This window comes from Odocoileus virginianus, chromosome X (assembly GCF_023699985.2).
Source record: "Odocoileus virginianus isolate 20LAN1187 ecotype Illinois chromosome X, Ovbor_1.2, whole genome shotgun sequence".
Classification (NCBI taxonomy): Eukaryota; Metazoa; Chordata; class Mammalia; order Artiodactyla; family Cervidae; genus Odocoileus; species Odocoileus virginianus.
In genome coordinates, this window is record NC_069708.1 from 16,519,030 (window position 1) to 16,543,512 (window position 24,483).

Below are 24,483 nucleotides of genomic sequence, written 5' to 3' on the forward strand. Positions count from 1 at the left end.
AGGCCATTTTCCCATCAGACAAGTTCTACAACCCACTTCTGGGCACTGTTCCTAGAACTGAGCCTCAAGCTTATTTCTCCAGCCCTTCCAAAGATACTGTGAACCACCCAGGATCCTTTTAGTTAATTCCTTTCCTGCTTAACTAGCCAGGGAGGATTCTGCTCTTTTAAAAACTGAGCCTGCCTTCACCAATACAAACAATATCATCAGGCAGTGACAGAAACAAATTATAGATCTCAGTCTTTCTGAATCCCAGGCCAGCACTTTTTCCTATGACATCACATCGTTTATGTTTAATGCTTTTAGGAAGGTTCAAAATGTTGTTTTCAAAATGTATGCTGAGGCTGGCATCTCAAATATATGGTATGGATGCTGTCAAAGAGTCTATTTGGTTCAACATAAGAGTACAGGTTTCAAAACTTTTGGAATTTTCATTTTCCTTCTGTTCATATAGATTCATAGACCAGTGGCTTCCTTAAAAGATGTTAGACTTACAATAAAAACACCAATAACAATGTACACAGTGCTGTTAAAAAAAAAGATCAAAACCACATAAAAGGAGAGATAATTGTATGAGATAAATAGGATGAGATCATCACAATGCTCTAAGCACTAAATTTACAATCTTCTTCCTTGAAGTTAAAGGACAGTAAAGGAGTGGATTAATGTTTCCCAACCTTGGTCCACCAACAATCTTTATTTTCCACCTTCATGGCCTCCAAGTTTTTTAAGGGCTTCTTCCAACCTCATTTATTAAAGAATGTTTTCAACGACTCTATCAAGAGTAAATAAACAACTTATGGAAATACTGCAAATAGGACATAGATTGCTACTATTTTCAGTGACTATTTTGAACTATTCCAACTCTTGAGATAAAGGGTTTTCATTTTCTAGTGTCTGCTACAGTGAATTTTACATACGTTATCAGCTTTATTCATCACAACAGCTCTAAGTAGTAGTTATTATAACTATCCCCATTTTGTAGGTGAAAATGTTCTTCAACAACTTACGCAAGGACATCAGGATGAAAAATGGCAGAGCTGAGATTTGAATGCATGTGTCTGACTCTTGAGACCCCATGGACTGTAGCCTGCCAGCCTCCTCCATCCATGGGATTTTCCAGGAAAGAATACTGGAGTGGGTTGCCATTCCCTTCTCCAGGGGATCTGTCCAACCCAGGGATTGAACCCTGGTCTTCTGCTTGGCAGGCTGATGATTCTTTACCACTGAGCCACTAGGGTGAAGAAGCTGCCTGCCAAGCAGGAGACGTGAGCTGAGCCACTAGGGTGAAGAAGCTGCCTGCCAAGCAGGAGACGTGAGCTGAGCCACTAGGGTGAAGAAGCTGCCTGCCAAGCAGGAGACGTGAGCTGAGCCACTAGGGTGAAGAAGCTGCCTGCCAAGCAGGAGACGTGAGCTCGATTCCTGGGTTAGGAAGATCCCCTGGAGAAGATAATGGCAACCCATTCAAGTATTATTTTCTGGGAAATACCATGGACAGAGGAGTCTGGCGGGCTACAGTCTATGAGGTTGTGAAAGAGTCAGACACAATTTAGCGACTAAACAAGTCAAAAATCGGATCTACTTACTACATTATATCACCTCTTTCAGGAAGAATTTTACATTTACAAGAACAAAAATTTCCTTAAGGCTCTAAATCTTAGAAGGAATTTATCACACGGAAACTCACAGGAAATCTCTTGATCCTGCAATTGACAACAGGAGCCTGAGAAAGAATGGTTTAATAATTCATTACATTCACTGCGGCCTGAGACACTGGGTGCTGGAAGTATTTGGGAAAGACACCAGGGTGAACTGGCCATGTGTCCTGCCCTCTAAGGCTGGAGCCCAGGTGGGGAAAAGAAGTGAGCACTGAGCTTGCAGAAATCCAAAATACATGCAGGCTACATGGGGCAGGTGTCATCTCTGATGGGGAGATCAAGGCTCGGGGAGGTGGCTGGAGGGAGGGACTGGCCACGTCTTCCCTGGCACAGGGCCCTCCTTGCTGCTGTTGCCTGGGGTTCAGAGTCCAGGGCCCACATCAAGAAGCCTCACTCTGCCCATGTTTCCAATTGCACAAAACACTAGCCCTGCTAAGCCTCGTCCCTGTCTGGCTCCCTGCTAAAATCTGCCCATGAGGAATCAAGGCTCTGAGAACAGTTCTCTGCACTCCTTCAATAACAACTGACAGTGCTCACAGGCCCATCTGGCAGACCATGAAAAAAGGGTCCCAGAGAAATAGTTCCAGCCTAGAGGCAGAGGAGAAAAGAAATGCTCCCTCCCCAAACTGCCTTCTGTTTCCACCTGTCCCTGCATTCTTCAGGTCCATTTTGAGACAAATATCTCAGGAAGGCCTGGTCAATCCACTAACAGGTTAATCCACTAATCCATATTAACCATGGCACCTTATGCAGAGATAGGATGGTTTCCTTGAGAATAAAGGAAATGCCCGAGGCTTGGACCACTGTCCAAAGCATCAAGTCTGGGCTCTGAGGCCCAAGTACATACTGAGAGGGCCAGGTATGTAAGCTGGGGAGAGAAGCAGGGCCACAGACATGAAGCCCAGAGGCCTACACTGCAATCCTGCCTCTGCCAGTTCAACACAGATATGAAAAGGGAGCATTTTACAAGTGTATTTATAAACCTACATTTTCCACATCCTCTCCAACATTTATTGTTTATATAGAGTTTTTGATGAGGGCCATTCGGATTGATGTCAGGTGATACCTCATTGTAGTTTTGATTTGCATTTCTCTAATAATCAGCAATGTTGGCCATCTTTTCATGTGTTTACTGGCCATCTGTATGTCTTCTTTGGAGAAATGTCTGTTAAGGTCTTCCACCCACTTTTTGATTGGGTTATTTGTTTTTCTGATATTAAGCTTTATGAGCTGCTCAAATATTTTAGAGATTAATCCTTTATCAAGCTGCTTCATTTATAATTATCTTCTCCCATTCTGAGGGCTGTCTTTTCATCTTGTTTATAGTTTTCTTGAGGATGTGGAGAAAAGGGAACCCTATTGCACTGTTGGTGGGAATGTAAATTGATACAGCCAATATGGAGAACAGTATGGAGATTTCTTTAAAAACTAGGAATAAAACTACCATATGACCTAGCAATGCCACAACTTGGCATATACCCTGAGAAAACCACAATTCAAAAAGACACACATTTCTCAATGTTCACTGCAGCACTATTTACAATAGCCAAGACATGAAAGCAACCTAGATGTCTATCAACAGATGAAGGATAAAGAAGCTGTGGTACATATATACAGAGGAATATTATTTAGCCATAAAAAGGAATGAATTTGAGTCCGTTGTAGTGAGGTGGATGAACCTAGAGCCTGTTATACAGAGTAAAGTCAGTCAGAAAGAGAAAGACAAATATCATGTATTAACACATACATATGGAATCTAGAAAAGTAGTACTGATGAACCTATTTACAGGGAAGAAATGGAGACACAGAAGTAGAGAACAAATTTGTCGGCACAGCAGGGAAAGGAGAGGGATTGAGAGAGTAGCACTGACATATATACACTACCATGTGTAAAAGAGATAGCTAGTGGGAAGTTGCTCTATGACACAGGGAGCCCAGCCTGGTCATCTGTGATGACCTAGAGGGGTGGGATGGGACCAAGGAGGGAAGTGCAAGAGGGAGGAGATATATATATAATAATGACTGATTCAAACTGTTGCATAGCAGAAATCAACACAACATTGTAAAGCAATTCTCTTCCAATTAAAAATTTAAAAAAATAAAAATAAAACCTACATTTGAAGAGTTTCAGAATGTCAGCATCTGAAAGAGACCTTAGAGATCATTATATGGACAAAAGAGTGAGATGCAAGTAGATGAAGCAAGTTGCCTAAGTCACTTGAATTGTGAGGGTTGGGACTAGCTCTCCCTGACACCCCTACAGTCAGAGAGAGAGTTCCCTTTCCCAGTGCAAGGTAATCAATTATTTACTTGTTTGCTGCAAGCTTTAGACAGAATGTTCCTTGAGAAATAGGACCTTTCATTAAATTATTCAACAAACTTCTATTGTACTTGGCAGGAACCAATTGTGGAGGCAGGGAAGTAAACAACTCAAGAGGGGCTACCAGTGGATGATACAGGAAAAGCATTTAACATGTTGCATGGCCCATGGTAAGTACTCGATAAGTGGCGACTTCTACAAAAGAATAATTCTTCTAGTGAGATAAGGGAAGAAATGTTGGCAAGGGTCAGCTCATGACCAAACTCACAGGAAACACTAACAGGTTGGGGATTTGCCCTAGAGCCAAGGAACGATATGATAAGACTTTAGGGAGGTCATTCTGGCAAAGCTTTGGAGGGTGAGCATTAAGAAAAGATCAGTTTTGCAGCTTTCAAGAGACTAGTGAAAAGATGAAAAGCCAAACTGCAACAGTGAAGCTGGGGATGGAGAGAGGGTGTTTAAAAAATATGATTTCAAGAGGGTGGGAGAGGTCAAGGTAGGGGAGAGGGCAAAGACAAGGCAGACCCTGGCTCAGGTCCTGGGGACAAGTCTGGTGGCCTTTACCAAGATAGGGTCCCCAACTGCAACTGTATGGGGGAAGAAAATGAGGTCAATTTAGGGAAAGTTATTTTGGAAGGCCTAATGGGGATCCAAAGGGGGGATGTCCTGAAAGCCTTCATATTTCCAGATCTATAATTCAGGAAAAAGGTCTGAGCCTGAGGAGCTAAATGGGGAACTCAACCTTCAGCTAACAGGCAAAGCAGGGCAGACTGGATAAAATAGAGCTACTCAACAAGGCATGATGAAAAGTGATGAGCCTAAAGCAAAAAACAAGAAAGAGAAGCTCCTTGCCCTCAAAGAGGTTATGTTCTGGTGAGAAGAGCCAGAGTATATCCATATACATACACATGGAAATATAAGAAAAATATTTGCTAGTTAAAGCTCCAAGCACAGAATTAAATTAGGAGGTGGTGTGATAGCAACTATGTAGTGCCTTTGCCATTACCCAGAAAGAGCATGAGGAGCAACAAAGAGGGCTGACTTCCAAACTAGAACACCCCTCTCCCCAAAATAACACTAGAATCTCACTCTTCCATTCAGGAACTATGATATGTAGTTAGCCCAGTGCAAGGTGCTGGTTTTAGGACAGTGAACAGGGGTGTCGAGGACCCTGCCCCTCAAGAAAGCTCACATTCTAGGAGGAGAAGACAAACTTAAGGACACACACACCAAGTACAGTTAGCTAAATAAAGTAACTACGAGGTGTGCCGGGGTAGTGAAAAATACTGGGTTGGCCAACAAACTTTTTGGCCAACCCAATATAAACATGGGGCTAAGAAAAAAATCCACTTTAGGTAGAATAGTCAAAAAGAAAGCCCCTCTAAGGAAGCAGCATTTATAATGAGTCCCAGGGTTTGCCATGAAAAGGATGGTGTATGGACATTCCCAGCAGAGAGAACTGCATGTGCAGAGGTATGGAGAACAGAAAGAGCTTAATGTGTTTGAGAAAGTGAGTGACAGTCAGCAGGGCCAAAAGACAGGGTGGGAAGAAAATAAGTGACAACACTGGAAATACAGAGTGGCATCACTCAAGGCCCTGCTGGCTGCAATAAAACGTTTGGATCTTATTGTAAGGACGAGCACAAGCCACTGAAGGGTTTCTCAAGCCAGGTATGGCCTGATCTGATTTCCATCTTAAGGAATTTTTTGGCCAGGAGACGCCCTAAATATTCACAGTTGTTCTTTCCAAGCACCCAGTGCCTTGAGGTCACCCTCCAATCACACAGCATGGCTGTCCTTTATTCCACCCACAATTAGGGTCAGGCCTCCATCCACGGAACAACTTACCATCCTTGGATCTCCTGCCTGGCCTACATGCTTCTCCCAAAGCCCCATAAACTCACTAAAGTGTTTCCAAGAGACACTGCTAGAGAATGGATGCTTTTGTAAAGAACACAAAATACTAAAATGAAACCACTCCCTCATTTCTGATGGAAATTTGTTTTCCCCTCCACTGCTATCCATTAGTCCTCGGCCTGAGCAATTGTCTGTGCTCTTCACCCCATCCTTCATTTATTTGCCAAAAGGCCAGGAACATGTGTACTGCCATGAACAATAACAAAGAACTATAAATTCTTATTGATCCCAGAAGCTTGGGAATTCTAAACAATAAAAATATGTCCTCTGATTGCTGCACTCAAAAGAACGTTTTGGAGATACAAAAGAGCTTTGTTGAAAGAACAAATGAGCTCCAGGGATACTGTGGGCCTCATGGAGGGCTTAGGTCACCAGGTATTGATACAACAGGCAACTCCAGACACAGAGTCAGAAAGACCTCCCTGCCACGCTCCCCCGGGCTCACATCTTCATTTCTTAGCCGCATCTTGACTGCATCAAGCCGAGTGTCCTATATAGCTTTTAGCCACTATTGTTTTTAGGAGCCAGAATTCTCAGCCTAAAGAGAAAGTCCCCTTTGTCCTCCATCCATGATTTAATTTACATTCTCCTAAACTCTCCATTCACTTTGTTTTCAGGCTAAGAAATCTCACAATTGTACCAGGCCCTGAATTTGAATTTCCTTGTGTTTCTGCTGTTTGGAAATTTGCCTAGGTCAGTCACTGGACAGTCCTAGAAACTCAGCTTAACCTTAGAGAAAAATCTCTATTGTTCATTTCTTACAGTACTTCTAACTTCTGTCCTATATTTACCCTTCAATTTCTACATTTTCATGTCTTTCTAAGTACTTAACGTGTATGTGAGCATACATACACACAGATGAATACACAGCACCTTTTCTCTGATAATCAGTGAAGTCTCCACTATCTTTTCCAACTGGATGGCATTCTTCTTCATTCCTCACACTTTGAAGGGTGGGGGTGCTCTTAGCTGCACTGCTTTCAGTCTTTCTCATTCAGATGCAGCCTTCCTGACACTCCCCTGATCCTTCAATGCCCTGCATGATTCACAAGACACTGTGTCCAACTGACTTAAACTGCTTTTGTCTCTCTGTTCTCCCCTAGGAATTTCTTTTATATGCAAATATATAAAATTTACTAGAAATGGGCAAAACTTGATCATGAAGTAATAAGAATGTAAAGAAATACCAATTCTTAATTTTTAAAAACAGTACATAGTAAATTAATGAAGAAACGCTAGGGAGGAAAACATCCTTTCTGTTCTTTGGACAATGAGATAACTGCTAGCAGCCTATGGCTTACCTGAATGTATTAAAATCCACCATCGTTGTGTGCATACAATCAGCAGCTATAAACACCTGCTTGAACTCTCTGGATTTGGATTCTTCTTCTTTTAACTTTTGTAGGATAAGTTCAATGTTGCTCAGGGGAAACTAGGAGGAGGAAAAGACAGACATTTAAGATAGGGAGCCAAATCGTTCTGGTGGCCAGCAAAGAGACTTCATGCTATGAACCTGGACTTAGCTGGCTATGTCTTTCCACAGAAACCAACACAAAGAAGACATAACCAGATTTGTATTTCTTCAGCTAAGGCTCTGGGACAATAAGTGACATTAGCACAGGCCCAGATCTGAGAGAAATGAGCTTACAGGACAGCAGGTCACAGGAATCAGAAAAGCACCACTACGTCCACCTCAGCCTCCTCCCTTTGACACTTGGACTCTGGCCCACCATGTTGGGAGAGCCTAATGGAGAGAATGGGGATTCAAAGTTGCATAAGTGGATCCCATTTTCTCCAGATCTTTAGAGTGGGACTCCTGGAACCATTGGCCACCAGGCAATACGCTGGGCAGAGAGAGGATGGGTGCCAAAGGTCTACAGGCACTGCGGTCCCCTACATTCACCCTCCAGGAGACCCCCAGTTCCTGTCTCCTATACTGTGATTTGGTTTTTGACTCTGTAAGAATACTTCTTATTTTATTGAGTAAAGTACAAGGCTATAAGTAATTATACTGACATTATAAGTAATTATATTATAGAAAAGAGCTAGAAAAGGAGAAGACTCATTATGGAAATAAAAACGTTGATGGTAACTTAACATAAAGTTCCCCCTCTGCCACCAGGGGGTTTTGGGGGTGGGGTGGGGGAGTGGGTCAGTGGCATTCCTTCCCTATTTTGCATTTCCTTTCATCTATTTCCATGATAGGATCTATTAGCTCTTACAAAAAGACCCCTCAGACTGATATTAATCTTTCTCTGCTTCGAATGTCCTTGTTAAAGGTAGCTTTAAGAAAATGCAGTTTTTACTTGGGATGCTGATATCAGATAATGTCCTACCTTGCTTTTCTCTTTTGGAAAGGAGAAAAGCCCTTAATGTCTCATATATACATACATACATATATATACATACATACATACATATACATGCTATATATATTTTATATTAAAGTACAGGTTTGCACTGCGTTTGAAAATGGAGCCCTAATTACAATAGCTATTGTAAACTGTGCACTGACTGCATCTCCTATGGGCCACATAGAGATAAGCACTTAAAACAGATTACCGCATCTAATCTTCACAGCAACTCTCTGAAATAGGCACCATTGGTACTCCCATTTTAAAGATGAGGAAAGGGAAGACACATGTCTAAGGCCTCTTGCTTTTAAGGAGTCAAGTTTCCTTGCCAAGTCTGCTGGTCTCCAGCAATTTAACTGCCCTATTACTGAGCCCCTCACCTGAATTCAGTACTTTTGAAGAGCTACCCATTCCTGGTGTTGTGCTAGCTCAAGTTCCTAACACTGCAGATGGAGAGGTGGTGTGGCAGCCCCGGAAGGTGCTGCCTTGGCCTGCCCTCCAGAGAGACCGTGCAGAGAGGAGTTCTGTTAGCGGACAGCCCCCTGCTGCTGCACCTTCAGGTCACTGGAGCGCTGCAGCTTTCAGAGATTCCCCCAGAGGCCACAGTCTCCCCAGACTCTTCCCATCCAGTGACTGAGCAGGAAGGAGGCGCCAGAGCTGGGCCATTCCTGCCTGACATGGGATTTCTCTGATGCGCAGTATGTGCTCTGGGGCTCCCTGTGAGCCTGGCCAACTTTCTCAGAGCTGCAATGTGTCTGAGGTTCTTCTCACCCCCATCCTTCTCCCTTCCCTCTCCTTTCTCAGGGGTCAGACCTACATCTCAGTCTCCCCACCTACTCCTGCTCCCTCCTTTATCCTTCATACACATTTCCCCCAATACATCTCTTGCACATATCATTCTGTCTTGGGATCTGCTTCTCAGAGGACCCAAACTGATCCAGGTAACCTGTTGTACACAGAGACTGATCTTAGCAACATCTCCCTGAGCATTTGACATGAAATGAAATGGAGTTGGCACTGTATCTATATAACTGGCACAGAAGTATTATTATTTACAGGCAGACTTCGAAAATAGTTTCTAGATAGATTCTTCAATCTATCTAGTTTAGATAGATTGGTTCTGAAATATACATGCTGGCACATGGAACTCATCCACACTTAAAATCAAGGTTTTTGTCAACATGTTTTCAGTGAACAGCACTGTCATAATAGTACTTTCAGTAGTAGCACCCATGTGCCATCTCATTTCAAATGGAAAACCTTGTGGAGCTCACTGTTGCCAATTTGTCCTTGGAGTCTCATTGAGGCCTCAGGTGGCTCCTGTTATGGGAAGTTGCAACCCCAGCAACAATCGGGTTCCCTTGGGGTTTCTGTTTGTTCAGGTCTTGGCCTTCTCTGCAGGCCTGTGCCAATTAACTGAGACAGCACAGTGTGTGGCACCAGGTTTTCTTCCTTTCAGATCGTTGCTGAATTTCTTTCTGAAAACATTTTCAGCATCAGCAGAAAACCCAGGAAACTTGATTCAACCCTGGGTCTGCCTCCTGCCTGTGCCTGGCATCCGTGATGCTGGGCAGCAGCAAACCCAGCACATAAACAGAGGAGACCGGGCCCTGGCCTCTGTGATGGGATCTGCGGCCAAATCATGCAGATCCATTATTCATGCCCACATGTGTGAATGCACAATGTAAAATTGGTTGCAGGATGAAGAAGAAAAGGCCTGGAATAAGGAAAACACAGACTGCAGAGTGCTGAGAGGCGAAGTCAAGAATTCTACCAAATGAGTTCACCTTATCTGAATTCCTTTCCATGTAGTTCAAGGTATACTCATCAGCATTGACCAAAAGAAAGAGGTAGCCATTCACGTTCACTTTGGCTCCAACATACAGTTCCTCAGCCTTGATATATTCCAAGAATTCACTTTTAAAGACTTCTTGTCCAGGCTTCTTAACACGACCTCTTTTTAAGAACCTTCCTCCAGTATACCCTGTAGAAAAAAGAGAAAAAAGTTAATGAGTAGGTTTTGTTCCTCAAAGAATCAGATAACCTGCCTTTAGAGATACTTCATGCTCAAATATGTGAACTTGTGAACTCATTCTACCATATAGTCAGTCTTTAAGGGAAGAAGAATGAGGCAATGGGTGAAGGAATGAGACTTCTAGGTGAGTGTATAAAGAAGAAAAGTGGCATGGCATTCCAGCCTTTTCTTTCCTCCATCCTCTCCCTTCCCAATCCAAACACTTAAATAAACACTGAGCGAGGACTTGGTCTATGTCCAGAAGCATCCTGGAAACTGAGACAACAGGAACATCTTCTGAGCCTGCCTGAACTGTATCAGGTAGAAAATTTCTCACCTGAGTTTATTTCCACCTATTTGTCCCAGGTGATGTCTTATACACATCTTCTGACATACAGATGAAATGTAAAGATGTCCCATTTCTGGAAAGGTGTTATTTAATTGAAGATAACTATAGGAGTTCCCTTAACTCTTTGTTTCTACAGGCAAAATATTTAAATAATGCGCCATTCTGGTTTTGTGTTTTTTTTTTTTTTACTTCTCAGAATTCTCATCATTTCCTCTGCTCTCTTCTGGGCATTGTTTGGGTTTTGGCAAGCAGTGAGCAGAGTTGAACGTGGGACTCCACTATCTCCTGATACTGAACTGAAATCTCCAACCCTGTGGATACATCCTGGGACCAGGTGAGCTCTGGGGAGCAGCTTCCTCATGCTTTTACCATATTCAGAAAGCAGAGGTGGCAGAAAGACATAGGCTTTGCAGCCAAAGAGAGCTAGAGTCCATCCTGGCTCTGTCGCTTGCTTGCTGGATGATCTTTAGGAGTCATTTAATCTCTCTGAGCCCCTCCAAATTCTCGCTGGTAAATGGGAATAATATTTGTGGGGGGCTATGAAAATGTACTTCTCAGATTGCTGGCTATGGGGAACATAGTTGACAGAAGGCTCCAACTGCTATGTTCTGAAAACTATCCCCAGATTTGTGCCGAGGTCATGCTTCCCACAGGCTGCTGCCAAAGCATGACTGAGCAAGGTAGGCAGACTAAGGCAGGCAAGATGGGAGCTCCTCGCACTGGTGACTCTGGCTCCAGAACGCCCATTCAGCCTTGCCAAAATTTTCTTAAGGCTTTCACTGTGGTCTGAGACCTTCCCCTTTTCCTCCTTCCTCTGTCCTTCACAGGAGTCACACACACACTGCAGTCTAACAGCGCTCCTGGCCTCTTTTGCCTCCTACCATGCTTTTCCTCACCCGTCATCCCCCTAATCAATCTCTTGTACATTTAACCTCATCTTGGGCTTTGCCTCTTGGAGGACCTAGATTAACACAAAACTTAACCTCATAAAGGTCTTATAAGGACAACAGGAGGTACTCAGCCAGGGCTGCTGTTATTACCAGCAAGCTTCTAGTTGACTGCTATCACCCTATTTTATGAATGCTGCAATTTGTTTAGCCATATCATCCCTATTCTAGATGTACAGAGGTGATGATTTTTTGACCTTCAGGAGCATGACTTTATATTCATCCCTATTTGACTTCATATTTTAAGATCTGGTCCATTATTCAAATCTGTCTAAGTGGAGCCTGACTTACTTATACAAATTATTCATGATTCATCAGTGTACTGAGCGGCTCCTACCAGCTCATAAGGACTAATCGTTTAATGCTCAGGGATTTGGAAAGCCAGTTGTTAAACTGTTGGTTGCTTGAAATTGGCCATGGTTTGGGTATTTACATCATGGAAATTGACAAATGGTACAAAATAGAGCTTTGAAAATTTTTTCAGAGCGCCGGTTAACCAGTACACCACTGACTATTCTTCCCAAACGTGTATCTTCAGCACTGATAAAAATTTTAAACATGCTGGGCCAAAGTACAGAGCCCTACAGTTCCATAATTTGGTAAGTCAAAATCAGTAGCTTTCCTCAGCAATGGCCACCCTATCAATGCACTGCAGCAAGGCCATCCCATGGGCCTTGGTGCTGGAACCTCGGCACCAGCCTCAACAGCCAGAGGGAAAGAGACTCTGAAGATTCAATTTGTTAATCAGGGATTCTTGTCTTATTTTGTAAGTGATATTATCACAAATACAGATTTTATTCTTGTCTTGCTAGCTGTACACATAATTGGTGGCAGCCAGACCATGATTTTGAAGCCACTGGATTCCACAGAGGTGCCTCAGAGACCACAGAGGAAGTGGGGACCGTGTCAAAAAGGAGGTGTCCTGGGTCCCCCAGTCCTGAGCCAACCAAAACTATTCCTCTTTTACCATTTTATATGCCTGGGTTCCCATTTAAGAGGTATTTGTAAAATGAACTTTTAGTGGTTAAAAAAGAAAAAAGAAAGCCACTCTTTTAGATCATCTAGGCTATAAAAATGAGATTATATTCCATAACTTTCAACATGAAGAGACAGTTCACTGTTCTGAGGAAATCGCTATGGGCAGTATGTCTCTTACCTGAATTCCTCTCTATGGGTTCAAACACTGAAATTGTGTCATCACTGAGAAAATATGAAATAACAAACATCCTTTCCACATCAGCACATTTGTGTGTGATTAGTTTTGCAAAAAACCGGAGTGTATTGCTTATGTTGCCATAGCTAAATGGAAGAAAAATGAAGGTTAGAGCATTATATAAGTAATCTTTTGCATATTACATATGTAAAAAATCCTGCAAAATATATGCCATTTTTATTGACATACAATATTAATTTCAGGTGTATGACACAACAATCTGATATTTGTATATATTGCAAGATGACTAACACATTTAAGTCTGGTTAACATTCATCACCACACTTAGCTACAAAAATTTTTTTCTTGTGATGATAGCTTTTAAGATCTATTCTCTCAACAACTTTGAAATATGTACTATAGTATTATTAACTACAGTCACCATGCTATATATCACATCCCTATGACTTATTTATTTTATAACTGGAAGTGTGTACTCTTGACTCCTTTCACCCACCTCCCATCCAAGTGCACTATGGTTTTAAGACAGTGGCATAAACTTTCAGAGGTTGAAAAAGTTCATCCATTTTCTTATTAGGGCTCTAAATCTATATGCAGAGACATGTTCCCAGCTTATTAAAATATCTCTTACTCTTTCCAAGTTCTCTTTCAAAGAGTTCTAAACATTCTTTTTATCACAATACACCCAACACTCAGAAAATATTTAGCATTTTCTCTGCTTCTGATCATACCACCTAGACTGTTCAGTCTGGCTTTCTGGGCCATTAATAGTCTGGGTTCAAACACACACACACACACACACACACACACACACACCTATTTGTCCAGGTTAACACACTGGGAAAACATCCAGGGTAACACACTGGGAAAACGTACCCAAAATAAATGTCATAAACACATTGCTCAAACCATCTGCATTAAATGGCTGCTCTCTACTCATAAGATTGGACAATAATCACAGCAACCATGTCAGCTAGAAGCACTGTGCCTGGGCCTTGCTGCCCCAGGAGGCAAGAGGCTGTGCTCTGCCAGTACCTGAAGCAACCTCCCCATTTCACTGACCACTTTCTCAAGCCCATTCCTTATTTTTCTTCCAACCCCACATCATCTCCTTGCTAAGTCACTCTCCCAGTTCCCCAGCAGCTCCCTAACTCCCTTCAAGGGAAAATTTCCCTTTTCCCTTTCAAATGCTATATTAAATATGACAGACCTTTCATAACACTTATCACCCATATCATAAGTTGCCATTACAAGTCTGTTTTCTGAGCACAAGGACTGCATCTTATTAATCGTTGTCTAATACAACATTTTTTTGCATTCTAAGTACTTAATAAATGTTTGCAGAAAGTTGTTTTAAGATCCATGTAGATTGGAATTTTCACTTAGAATTCTATGCATGCATAGAATAGTCTTGAAGACTGATGATGAGATCAAATTCCAGAACCTAAAGTTCCCCAAATTGACTGCCTGGTTATGGAATAAATTAATTTATGGTCTGTCAGCAGAAGTATGTCTGTGGATATTAGCTAGTGAAAGGTGGTGCTGTGCTATGCTTAGTCACTCAGTTGTCTCCAACTCTTCGCAACCCCACGGACTGTAGCCCTCCAACTTCCTCTGTCCATGAGATTTTTCAGACAAAAATACTGGAGTGGGTTGCCATGCCCTCCTCCAGTGGATCTTCCTGACCCAGGGATCAAACTCGTATCTCCTGTATCTCCTGCATTGCAGGGAGATTCTTTACCTGCTGAGGCACTGGGGAAGCCTAAAGGTGAACTTCATGACAAACACTAAACTCTTTGGGAAGGCTCTGATAATCAAAATCAATACCCCAGGGAGGAACAGAGTAAAATAAACCATGTACTTCATCCCTTCCCTGTCACAAGAGAGGTCCTCACTTTCAGTCTCCAATGCCGCAAGTCACTCTTTCCTTGTGGTCACAGTGATTTATAAAGAAACAGACCCCACTCCCCCCCCAAAAAAAAACCTATTTCTGATTTGCAGAGGCAGAAGGTGTTTTTCTCTGTCCAAGGAGGCAGGGTTGAAAAAGCATGGCTCCATGATTCCCAGCTTGAGGCCTCAAGTGAGATGGAAAGTAGCAATTTGGAGGCTAGCCCCAGGCAAAACAGCCAGATCTCCACATCTGTTTTCTTAGGCCCTAGTTTCCCAGGCTTCAGATAGACCTCGTACAGCACAGGGAAGGGACAGCTATACCTTCTCAACCATCTTCTTTGGTACATAATTGGATTTAAAAGTAACAAACAGATTTGGTAACCCCCCTCTCATGAAAGACTTTTACAGATGCCTAAAATACCCTTGAAACAACTGAATGAGGTCTAAAGTCAGGCCAAATGAACACAATTGCAAATTTACCTTCTTAGAACTTACATAAATTTACAAGTGTAGATGTTAAGTATGGATTTTTCATGTTTAATATGCCTTTTTAAACGTAATTCTAGTGTTTTAGACAGCTTATCAACCAGGAATACAATCTACTCAAGCAAAATCTTTATCTACAAAATCTTATCTAATCCTAACTCTAACCCTAACCCTACAATCTGTAGGCATGCTGCAGTCCATGGGGTCGCAAAGAGTCGGATATGACTGAGCGACTGAACTGAACTGAACTGAACACTACAGTCTACTCAAGTAGGACCATTCACAAACATTGTCATGTGTGAAAGTCACACGGGGAGCTTGTTAAATATACAGAATCCAGAGTCCCACTCCTAGAGATATGGATTCAGTAGTTCACTTGCAGCTCCAGAAACCTGCATTTTTAATAAGCTCCCCAAGAGATTCCGATGAAATCATCCCTAGAGAATGCTTTGAAAAACACTTGCAGGTTATCTTCAGATATTTCTTTGACTAATAAGCTACTTATCAAAGTTCTCCAAACACTTTTTTCATCACAATACACCCAGCACTCAGAAAAAAATTTAGCATTTTCCCTGCTTCTGATCATACCACCTAGACAGCTCAGTCTGGCTTTCTGGGCCATTAATGGTCTGGTTCAGACACACACAGACACACACACACACCTATTCGTCATGACTGCCTATAACACACTCTCTACTCAAATCACATAGTCACTTCACTTAGCACCCCACACTGAGCTTGTTTCTACGTCCAGCCCTTCACTTTGTGTCATCCCCTCCCCCAGGGTACACTCTCATCCTTTCTTATGCCTGTCCAGAATCCTGCCCGTCCATTTGGGCCTCAATCAGTAGAGGTCTCCGTGACCATGGCTGCCTACCCAGGTGATTACCTACTCATGCCTCCTGTACCAAATATTATCTGTGACACCCAATTTAGCATTGTATAGACTTGTATCCTTGACTGTTTTTTTTTAAATGTGTTGGTTCCCACTGTCTCAAAACATGATAAATTCCTAAGTCCAGCAGCCATGTCTTAACCTTTTCTCCACCCAGCCCAGAGTTACCTATAATCATTGTCTTGAATTCTTCTCCCATTCTCTTAAATCCACTTCCATTAGGTTTGTTCTACCTAAACAACCCTTGTCAAACTCAACAGTGATCTCCACAATGCCAATTCCAATGGTCCATTTTTGTGTCTAACTTGACCAATCAGCAGCAGTTGGTATAAATGATCTTTCCTTCTTCCATGACACTCTTGCTTCACTTGGCTTCCAGGATCCTATATTCTCTTGCTTTTGCTCCTACCTCCTTGCTTGCTTCTTTTCAGTATCCTTCGATAGTTCCTCTTCTTTTCCTCGATCTCTTAATGTGGGTGTCCCAAGGATAACAAGGAATAACTTAGTCATCAACTTCTCCTCCTTCAGTGATCCCTTCTAGTCTAGTCTCATGTTTTAAATACTATCTACATGCTGATGATTTCCAAAGTTCTGTCTCTAGCTCAGACCTCTCTCCCAAACCCCAGACTCATATATCCAACTGCCACCTCAACATCTCTACTTGATATCTGACACCTCAAACTTAACTTGTTCCAAACTGAATTTCTGCTCTTGACACAAACCTACTCTAACTACAGTCTTTCTCATCTCAGCAGATAGCAACTCCATCTTTCCAGCTGGAGAAATCTGGGGAGTCATTTTTATCTCCAGTTGTATCCAATCTGCCAGGAAATCCTACTGGTTCAACCTTCAAAAATATTTCCAGAATCTGCTATTTCTCATCATTTTCATGGCACTCACCCTGATGGAGCCATCATAACTTATCTCTGGGGACTACTACAGTTGTGTTTTAACTGGTCTTTACTTCCACCATTGCCCTTCTACTGTCTACGCTCAACACTGCATCTCTGCATCTGGAGTCATTCTTTTTTTTTTTTTCATTTATTTTTAATTAGTTGGAGGCTAATTACTTTATAATATTGTAGTGGTTTTTGCCATACATTGACGTGAATCAGCCATGGATTTACATGTGTTCCCCATCGCGATCCCCCCTCCCATCTTCCTCTCCATTGCATCCCTCTGGGTCTTCCCAGTGCACCAGCCCTGAGCACTTGTCTCATGCATCCAACCTGGGCTGGTGATCTGTTTCACCCTTGATAGTATACTTGTTTCAATGCTATTCTCTCAGAACATCCCACCCTCGCCTTCTCCCACAGAGTCCAAAAGTCTGTTCTGTACATCTGTGTCTCTTTTTCTGTTTTGCATATAGCATTATCGTTACCATCTTTTAAAATTCCATATATATGCATTAGTATACTATATTGGTCTTTATCTTTCTGGCTTACTTCACTCTGTATAATGGGCTCCAGTTTCATCCATCTCATTAGAACTGATTCAAATGAATTCTTTTTATGGCTGAGTAATATTCCATGGTGTATATGTACCACAGCTTCCTTATCCATTCGTCTGCTGATGGGCATCTAGGTTGCTTCCATGTCCTGGCAATTATAAACAGTGCTGTGATGAACATTGGGGTGCACGTGTCTCTTTCAGATCTGGTTTCCTCGGTGTGTATGCCCAGAAGTGGGATTGCTGGGTCATATGGCAGTTCTACTTCCAGTTTTTTAAGGAATCTCCACACTGTTCTCCATAGCGGCTGTACTAGTTTGCATTCCCACCAACAGTGTAAGAGGGTTCCCTTTTCTCCACACCCTCTCCAACATTTATTGCTTGTATACTTTTGGATAGCAGCCATCCTGAGTGGCATGTAATGGTTCCTCGTTGTGGTTTTGATTTGCATTTCTCTGATAATGAGTGATGTTGAGCATCTTTTCATGTGTTTGTTGGCCATCTGTACGTCTTCTTTGGAGAAATGTCTGCTTAAGTCTTCCTCCCACTTTTTGATTGGGTTGTTTGTTTTTCTGGTAGATGTCCACTGGCAGATGAATGGGTTAAGAAGTTGTGGTACATATATATTAATACAATGGAATATTACTCAGCCATAAAAAGGAACACATTTGAATCAGTTCTAATGAGGTGAATAAACCTAGAGCCTGTTATACAGAGTAAAGTCAGAAAGAGAAAAATTTTGTATATTAATGCATATATACGGAATCTAGAAAAACGGTACTGATGAACCTATTTTCAGAGCAGGAATAGAGACACAGACACAGAGAACAGACTTTGGACATAGCGGAAAGAGAGGGTGGGACAGATTCAGAGAGTAGCACTTACATATATACACACTACTGTGTGTAAAACAGATAGCCAGTGGGAAGCTTCTGTATAACACAGGTTGTCACAAAACAACTGGTGCTTTGCAACAACCTGGAGGAGTTGGGTGGGGGGGCTGTTCTGGAGGAAGAGGACATGTGTACTTGTGGCTGATTCACTTTGTTGTATGACAGAAGCCAACACAATATTGTAAAGCAATTAACCTCCAATTTAAACTATTTTAAAAATTGAAACCCGGGGTGCTCCTCAGCCCCACATTCCAAGTTCCCGTTTATTCTCTTCATAGCTACCTTCTTAATTTTTTGTGGCACTTTAATACCTTCCATACACTAGATAATGTCCTTATGTATTATCTTTATTGTTTATTATCTACATCCCCTGGCTGAAATGTAAATTCTCTGAGGGCAGGGTTCTGCGTCTGTTTTGATCCCAAGCCCCAGTATCAGCGTCCAGCACACTGAGGGTAAATGACTGGCTCACCCAGGGCTTCATACATAATAAGAAGCCTCCAACTAATAAAAATAAATGAAAAAAAAAATAAAATAAAGTGCATGTATATATAAATTAAAAAAAAACCTTAAAGATAGCTATAGCTATAGTCTTATGGTTAGAAGAGACATGAAGGCTTATTATTACTGATGGGAAAAACTTTTTTAAAGAAGAAAATAAATGACTGATGGAGACAACAGATGGACAATATCTGAAACAAGTCAGAGATTAAGATTAAATTGTGAATCTTTAGATGCTACATGATTATGAATAGCAAAAGTCTGGGATAACAGCCTTTCTGGTAGGAAGCCATCCATCTCTTCTACCCATCACTAAGAACTAAAAGGGTGAATGCTCATTCTATCTACCCACTTATTTATCATTCCTCTTCTCTTACGGACAAAACATTTATTGAATCCCAAGTACACAGCCAGCACTGTTCTAACTCTAAGAGAAGCAATAAAGCCAGTCCTGCCCTCAAGGAGCTCTGGGTCTATCTATATATAAACAAATAACTGCCACACACTATGATATGTACAGATTCTGGGGCAAGAAAGGTGAACTCCAAGAGTTGATTTCCCTGGGTTCAAATCCTACCTCAACTAAAAATTAGCTGTGTGAGATTGGATAAATTGAATAGACTCTCTGAGCCTCAGTTTCTTCATGTGAAGAATGGGTACAATATTATTATCTACTTTATCAGGTTGTTTCGAGGATTAAATGAGATCAAGTATTGTAGTTAGCACATCATAACCACAAACTACTTTTTACTAGGAATATTATTATTATAAGTATGATCAGCAGAGTATTGTGAGCACACAGAGAACAAAATAACTAATTCAGCCAGGTGCAATGAGAGAGAGATTTTTCTGGTTCTCCCAAGTCAGACTGGACAATCTACCCAGCAGGCACCACAGTGAATTTTTACCCAGACAATAAAGGTCTTCATTCCATCAAAAAAAACCTCATATGCTTTGATCTGAAACTATCTCTCTCCAGTGACTCACCGTAGATGACCATTAACCTCATACAACAATGAACACAAGTACAATTTTAATAGCAATATATATCGTCAATATATGTCATGTCTGTTGCACGTCTCAATTCACAGTTTATTTATTTGCATTAAGAAACTTTTCTTTGTATGCTTTGTGAGATCATCTTCCTCAGGTTCTCACGGTTTGAAAACCTTGGGTTATTCAAACTCATGTGTAAGTCTCCAGCTGAATGTGCCAGTTTCTATGGAAACAAGGTCACTGTGTGGGAGGAGCTTGAGAGAAGAAGCGTATTCCTGGCACAGAATGAGCAATGGACAGAAAGAAAAGAAATTAGAGCTATTCATGCCTGGACCACTGTTCTCCAGTCACAACAGCATGACAAGAACATTGAATGCTGTCTATAGTCAGTGCTCTGTGGGCAAGTTGACGCAGTGCTGACAGAAAGGGAGACTAAGGCAACTACCCACAAGGAACACTGTTCCCACTGGATTCCAGAAGCAACACCCTGGATCGTGTTTCATCCTGTTTACTTAAAAGAAAAATTCTCTCTCCTTTTACAATAGGGACATTCTTCCTGCCCACCTCCTTCGGGTGGTTGCCCTTAAAAACAGCAGTTAGTGAAAAGTATCCATCAAAGCTATGGTTTTTCCAGTAGTCATGTACAGATATGAGACCATATCTGTACCATATGGTACATATGGGACCATAAAGAAGGCTGAGCAATGAAGAACTGATGCTTTCAAATTGTGGTGCTGGAGAAGACTTGAGAGTCCCTTGGACTGCAAGGAGATCAAACCAGTCAAGCTTAAAGGAAATCAAACCTGAACATTCACTGGAAAGACTAATGCTGAAGCTGAAACTCCAATACTTTGGTCACCTGATGCAAAGAGCTGACTCATTGGAAAAGACCCTGATCCTGGGAAAGATTGAGGGCAAGAGAAGGAGACAACAGAGTATGAGATGGTTAGACAGCATCACCAACTCAATGGACACGAATTTGAACAAACTCCAGGAGACAGTGAAAGGCAGGGGAGCCTGGCATGCTGCAGTCCATGGGATCACAAAGAGTCAGACATGACTTAGCAAGTGAACAACAGCAACAATCCACCAAAAGTCCTGCCCTGGAACTTCACCATAAACACTGCTATCTATAAGGGAGGATGGAGTATGAGTAGGTGTCCCTCTTATGTGATCTGAAATTAGTGGTTCTCAAACCCTGGTTCCCATCACCAGAAACCCCTGGATGTCTTGTTAAAACACAGAGCCAGGCCCCCAACCCCAGAGACTGGGCCTCAGTAGGTCTGGGGTGAGACACAGACCACCAAAGTGTGGGGACCACACTTTGAGCAGTATCAACTCTGAAACTTAAAAACAAAACTCCCAAGTCCTTACAAATAAAAGATTACTTCTTAAAAGACAAAGGACATCATGTCAAGGCAAAGGCAGCCTTTCAGACATTCTACACAATTCTTCATGCATTTTTACCATGTTTACCATGACACCAAAACTGTTCTCTCCACCTCAAAATATTCTACAATGGCATCTCATGCCATTGAATTTGATCAAATTCAGGGTGATGTCTTGTTGTTTTCCTTCTCCTGCTCTTACTCCATGTTCTCTTTATCTTTTTCTCCATAGGTCCTCCTGATCCATTATTCTGCTCACGTAGGATTTCAGTGTTTAGTCTGCATCCTATTCAAGCCTCTGCAACATTTTCCCACCCTTCGTCCTCTCCCTACCACAACTTCTTTCTCCAGGGCTCCATTTCCTACAGAAGCAAAAAATAGCCATGAGCAGTACCACATCTATACACATGACTCAGGGGCAGATTTTTCCTCACATATATTAGGAACACTTCTGAAAGTCCTTCTTTTGAAATCATATTCTACCACATGAGCAATCTGTGGTTACTGAACTCAACCAAGCCTCTTAAATTAAAATCAATTAACATTCTACAAAACAGTTATAAATCACAGAAGCCACTACAACCTATGGGCCAAATACAGCCAGTCACCTGTTTCTATATGGCCTGTGAGCCATTTTACGTTTTTAAATCGTTGAAAACACTCAAAAGAATAATACTTTGTGATATGTAAAAACTATATGATATTCAAATGTCAGTGTCCATAAACAGTTTTATTGGAATGTAGTCACACATTTGTTTATGGATTGTCTATGGCTGTTTTCATGCTACAATGACAGAGCTAAGCAGTTGTGACAGAGGCTGTATGGTCCGCAAAGCAGAAAACATTTGTATCTGACCTTTTAAGAAAAAGTCTGATGACCCCTACTCTACACCATTTCCTAGGGATCATCTTGAGGAGATACATACATATGGAAAAGCATATATATATATATACACACACACATATACATGGAAAGGCAATATAGACTGGGGATAATATGGCTTTAGGGGCTTCCAGATGACACATTAAAATAACCACTCAATATGAAGATGTAGGGAACAGAGAAGCCTTGTGCACTGTTGATGGGAATGTAAACTGGTGCAGCCACTGTGGAAAACAGCAGCACAGAGGCACCTCAAAAAATTAAAAACAGAACTACCATATGACCCAGCAATTCTACTTTTGGATATATATACAAAGGAAACAAAATCACTGTCCCCAAAAGATATCTGCACCCCCATGTTCAATGCAGTATTATTTGCAATAGCTAACACAGGGAAACAATACAAGTGTCCACTAACAGGTGTATGGATAAAGTATAAAATAATAAACACACACACACACACACACACACACACACACACACACACACACATATATATATATCTCACACATACATGGGGCTTCCCAGGGGCACAGTGGCAAAGAATCTGCCTGCCAATACAGGAGATGTAAGAGACGCGAGTTCAATCTCTGGGTCGGGAAAATCCCCTGGAGTCGGAAATGGCAACCCACTCCAGTTGTTGCCTGGGAAATCCCATGGACAGAGGAGATTGGAGTGCTACAGTGCATGGGGTCGCAAAGAGTCAGGCACAACTGAGGACACAGTGTATGTGCGTGTGCACATGCGCACACACACATTATTGGGATATTATGGAATAATATGGAATATTATTCAATCATCAAAAAGAAGAATATCCTGCCATTTGCAATAGCATGGATGGACCTTGAGGGCATTATGTTAAGTAAAATAAGTCCAGAGAAAGACAAATACTACATGATCTCACTTACATGTAGAATCTAAAAAAACAAACTCATAGAAACAGGGATCAGACTGGTGACTGCCAGAGGCAGGAGGGTGGGGAGTGGATGGGATAATTGGGTGAAGGTGATCAAAAGGAACTAACTTTCTGCTATAAGATAAATAAGTTCTGGGGACATAACATACAGCAGGATGACAACAGTAAACAATAACGTATATTTGAAAGTTTCTAAGAGAGTAGAGCTTAAAAATTCTCATCACAAGAAAAAAAATTCAAACTGTGAGGTGATGGGTGTGAACTAATCTTATTGTGGTGATCATTTTTCAATACATACATATATCCAATCATTATGTTGCATATCTTAAACTTACACAATGCTTTATGTCAATTATTTCTCAAAAAACCTGGAGAAAAAAGTAAATAAAATAGCCACTGATGTAAGAATCTGTTAATACTTATGTATTAATCATCTTCATTAAAGTTATAACAACATGTCCCTGGACTTGAAATCAGATAAATTAAGTGTCATCTGTTTTGTCATAAGGACAATATTACAAACCCCAAATACATTTGGGAAAGATCAGATTAAAATAACAGTTCCCTCAAGCACCTGTCAAATTCCATGAACTTCTTGAAGTTCCTCTGATGAGGTGTGGGCATAAAGCTTATGCAGGAGCGAAGAGAATCCTCTTCAGAACCAAAGCCGGTATAAGGTGGAAATTTCCTTTCTATTGTTCGAGGAGGTGGGGCCTTGCACGGAATCGAGGTAAAGTTCTCTATAACAAAACAAAGGCAGATGAAACATCAATATTTTTTTTTGCCCTGATTATGGCTGTTTTGAAAGGTTTGTTATGTTTTAAAGATGAACATGGAGATCTTTGTAGACTATTTTAAACTCTTTCAAACAAAACACAGCAAAATCCTGGGAGGGTAGGTTTCAATCATGTTTACAAAAACCACAGAACTCACTCAATAATTGCCATTGGTTCAAAAGAAAGAAAAAAAAAGAGAGGCTGAGTGTGTCGAATAAGTAAACATTTATCTTTTGTCATCACATCCCCATTTCAGAATATTTTTTGTTCTTCCTTGATTTTTCCAATGATATGAAAATTCAAGCTTGAAACTTTATGCCACCCGTTCCATATTTTAACCTGTAATGTAGCCCACTCCTCTCTTTAGTCAACATTCACTAATTAAATTCCTTTCCAAACAGGACTGACTCCCAGCTGTTTTGCCTTTACCTTCCCCATCTGATGTCTCCTCCTCCTGAGCCCACATTTTAAGCCCTCTCCCTTTCCTCTAACTCAGCTCCAGGCCATGATACTTCACTACCTAGATCAAAAACAAAAACAACATTTCTTCTCACCAACAACCCCTCCAGGTTGCCTCTGTTATTGCCCAAGAAAAGACTGCAATCGTACTGACACGTGATACTGCAAAAATAAATAAATAAAACCCAAATCAAACTAACACAACTTTTAAAACCACC

The 24,483-nt window shown here is 41.5% G+C and overlaps 1 protein-coding gene across 1 annotated transcript in view; it reads right to left on the reverse strand.

The window, feature by feature from the left end:
- EFHC2 (EF-hand domain containing 2) overlaps positions 1–24,483 on the reverse strand; it is a 220,482-nt gene that overhangs the window by 94,305 nt on the left and 101,694 nt on the right. The window contains exons 8-11 of the mRNA XM_070461814.1: positions 23,605–23,770; positions 12,716–12,858; positions 10,037–10,233; positions 7,197–7,327 (exon numbers count right to left, since the gene is read on the reverse strand). Coding sequence (XP_070317915.1) covers positions 7,197–7,327; positions 10,037–10,233; positions 12,716–12,858; positions 23,605–23,770 — 637 coding nt within the window. The remainder of the gene's footprint in view (positions 1–7,196; positions 7,328–10,036; positions 10,234–12,715; positions 12,859–23,604; positions 23,771–24,483) is intronic.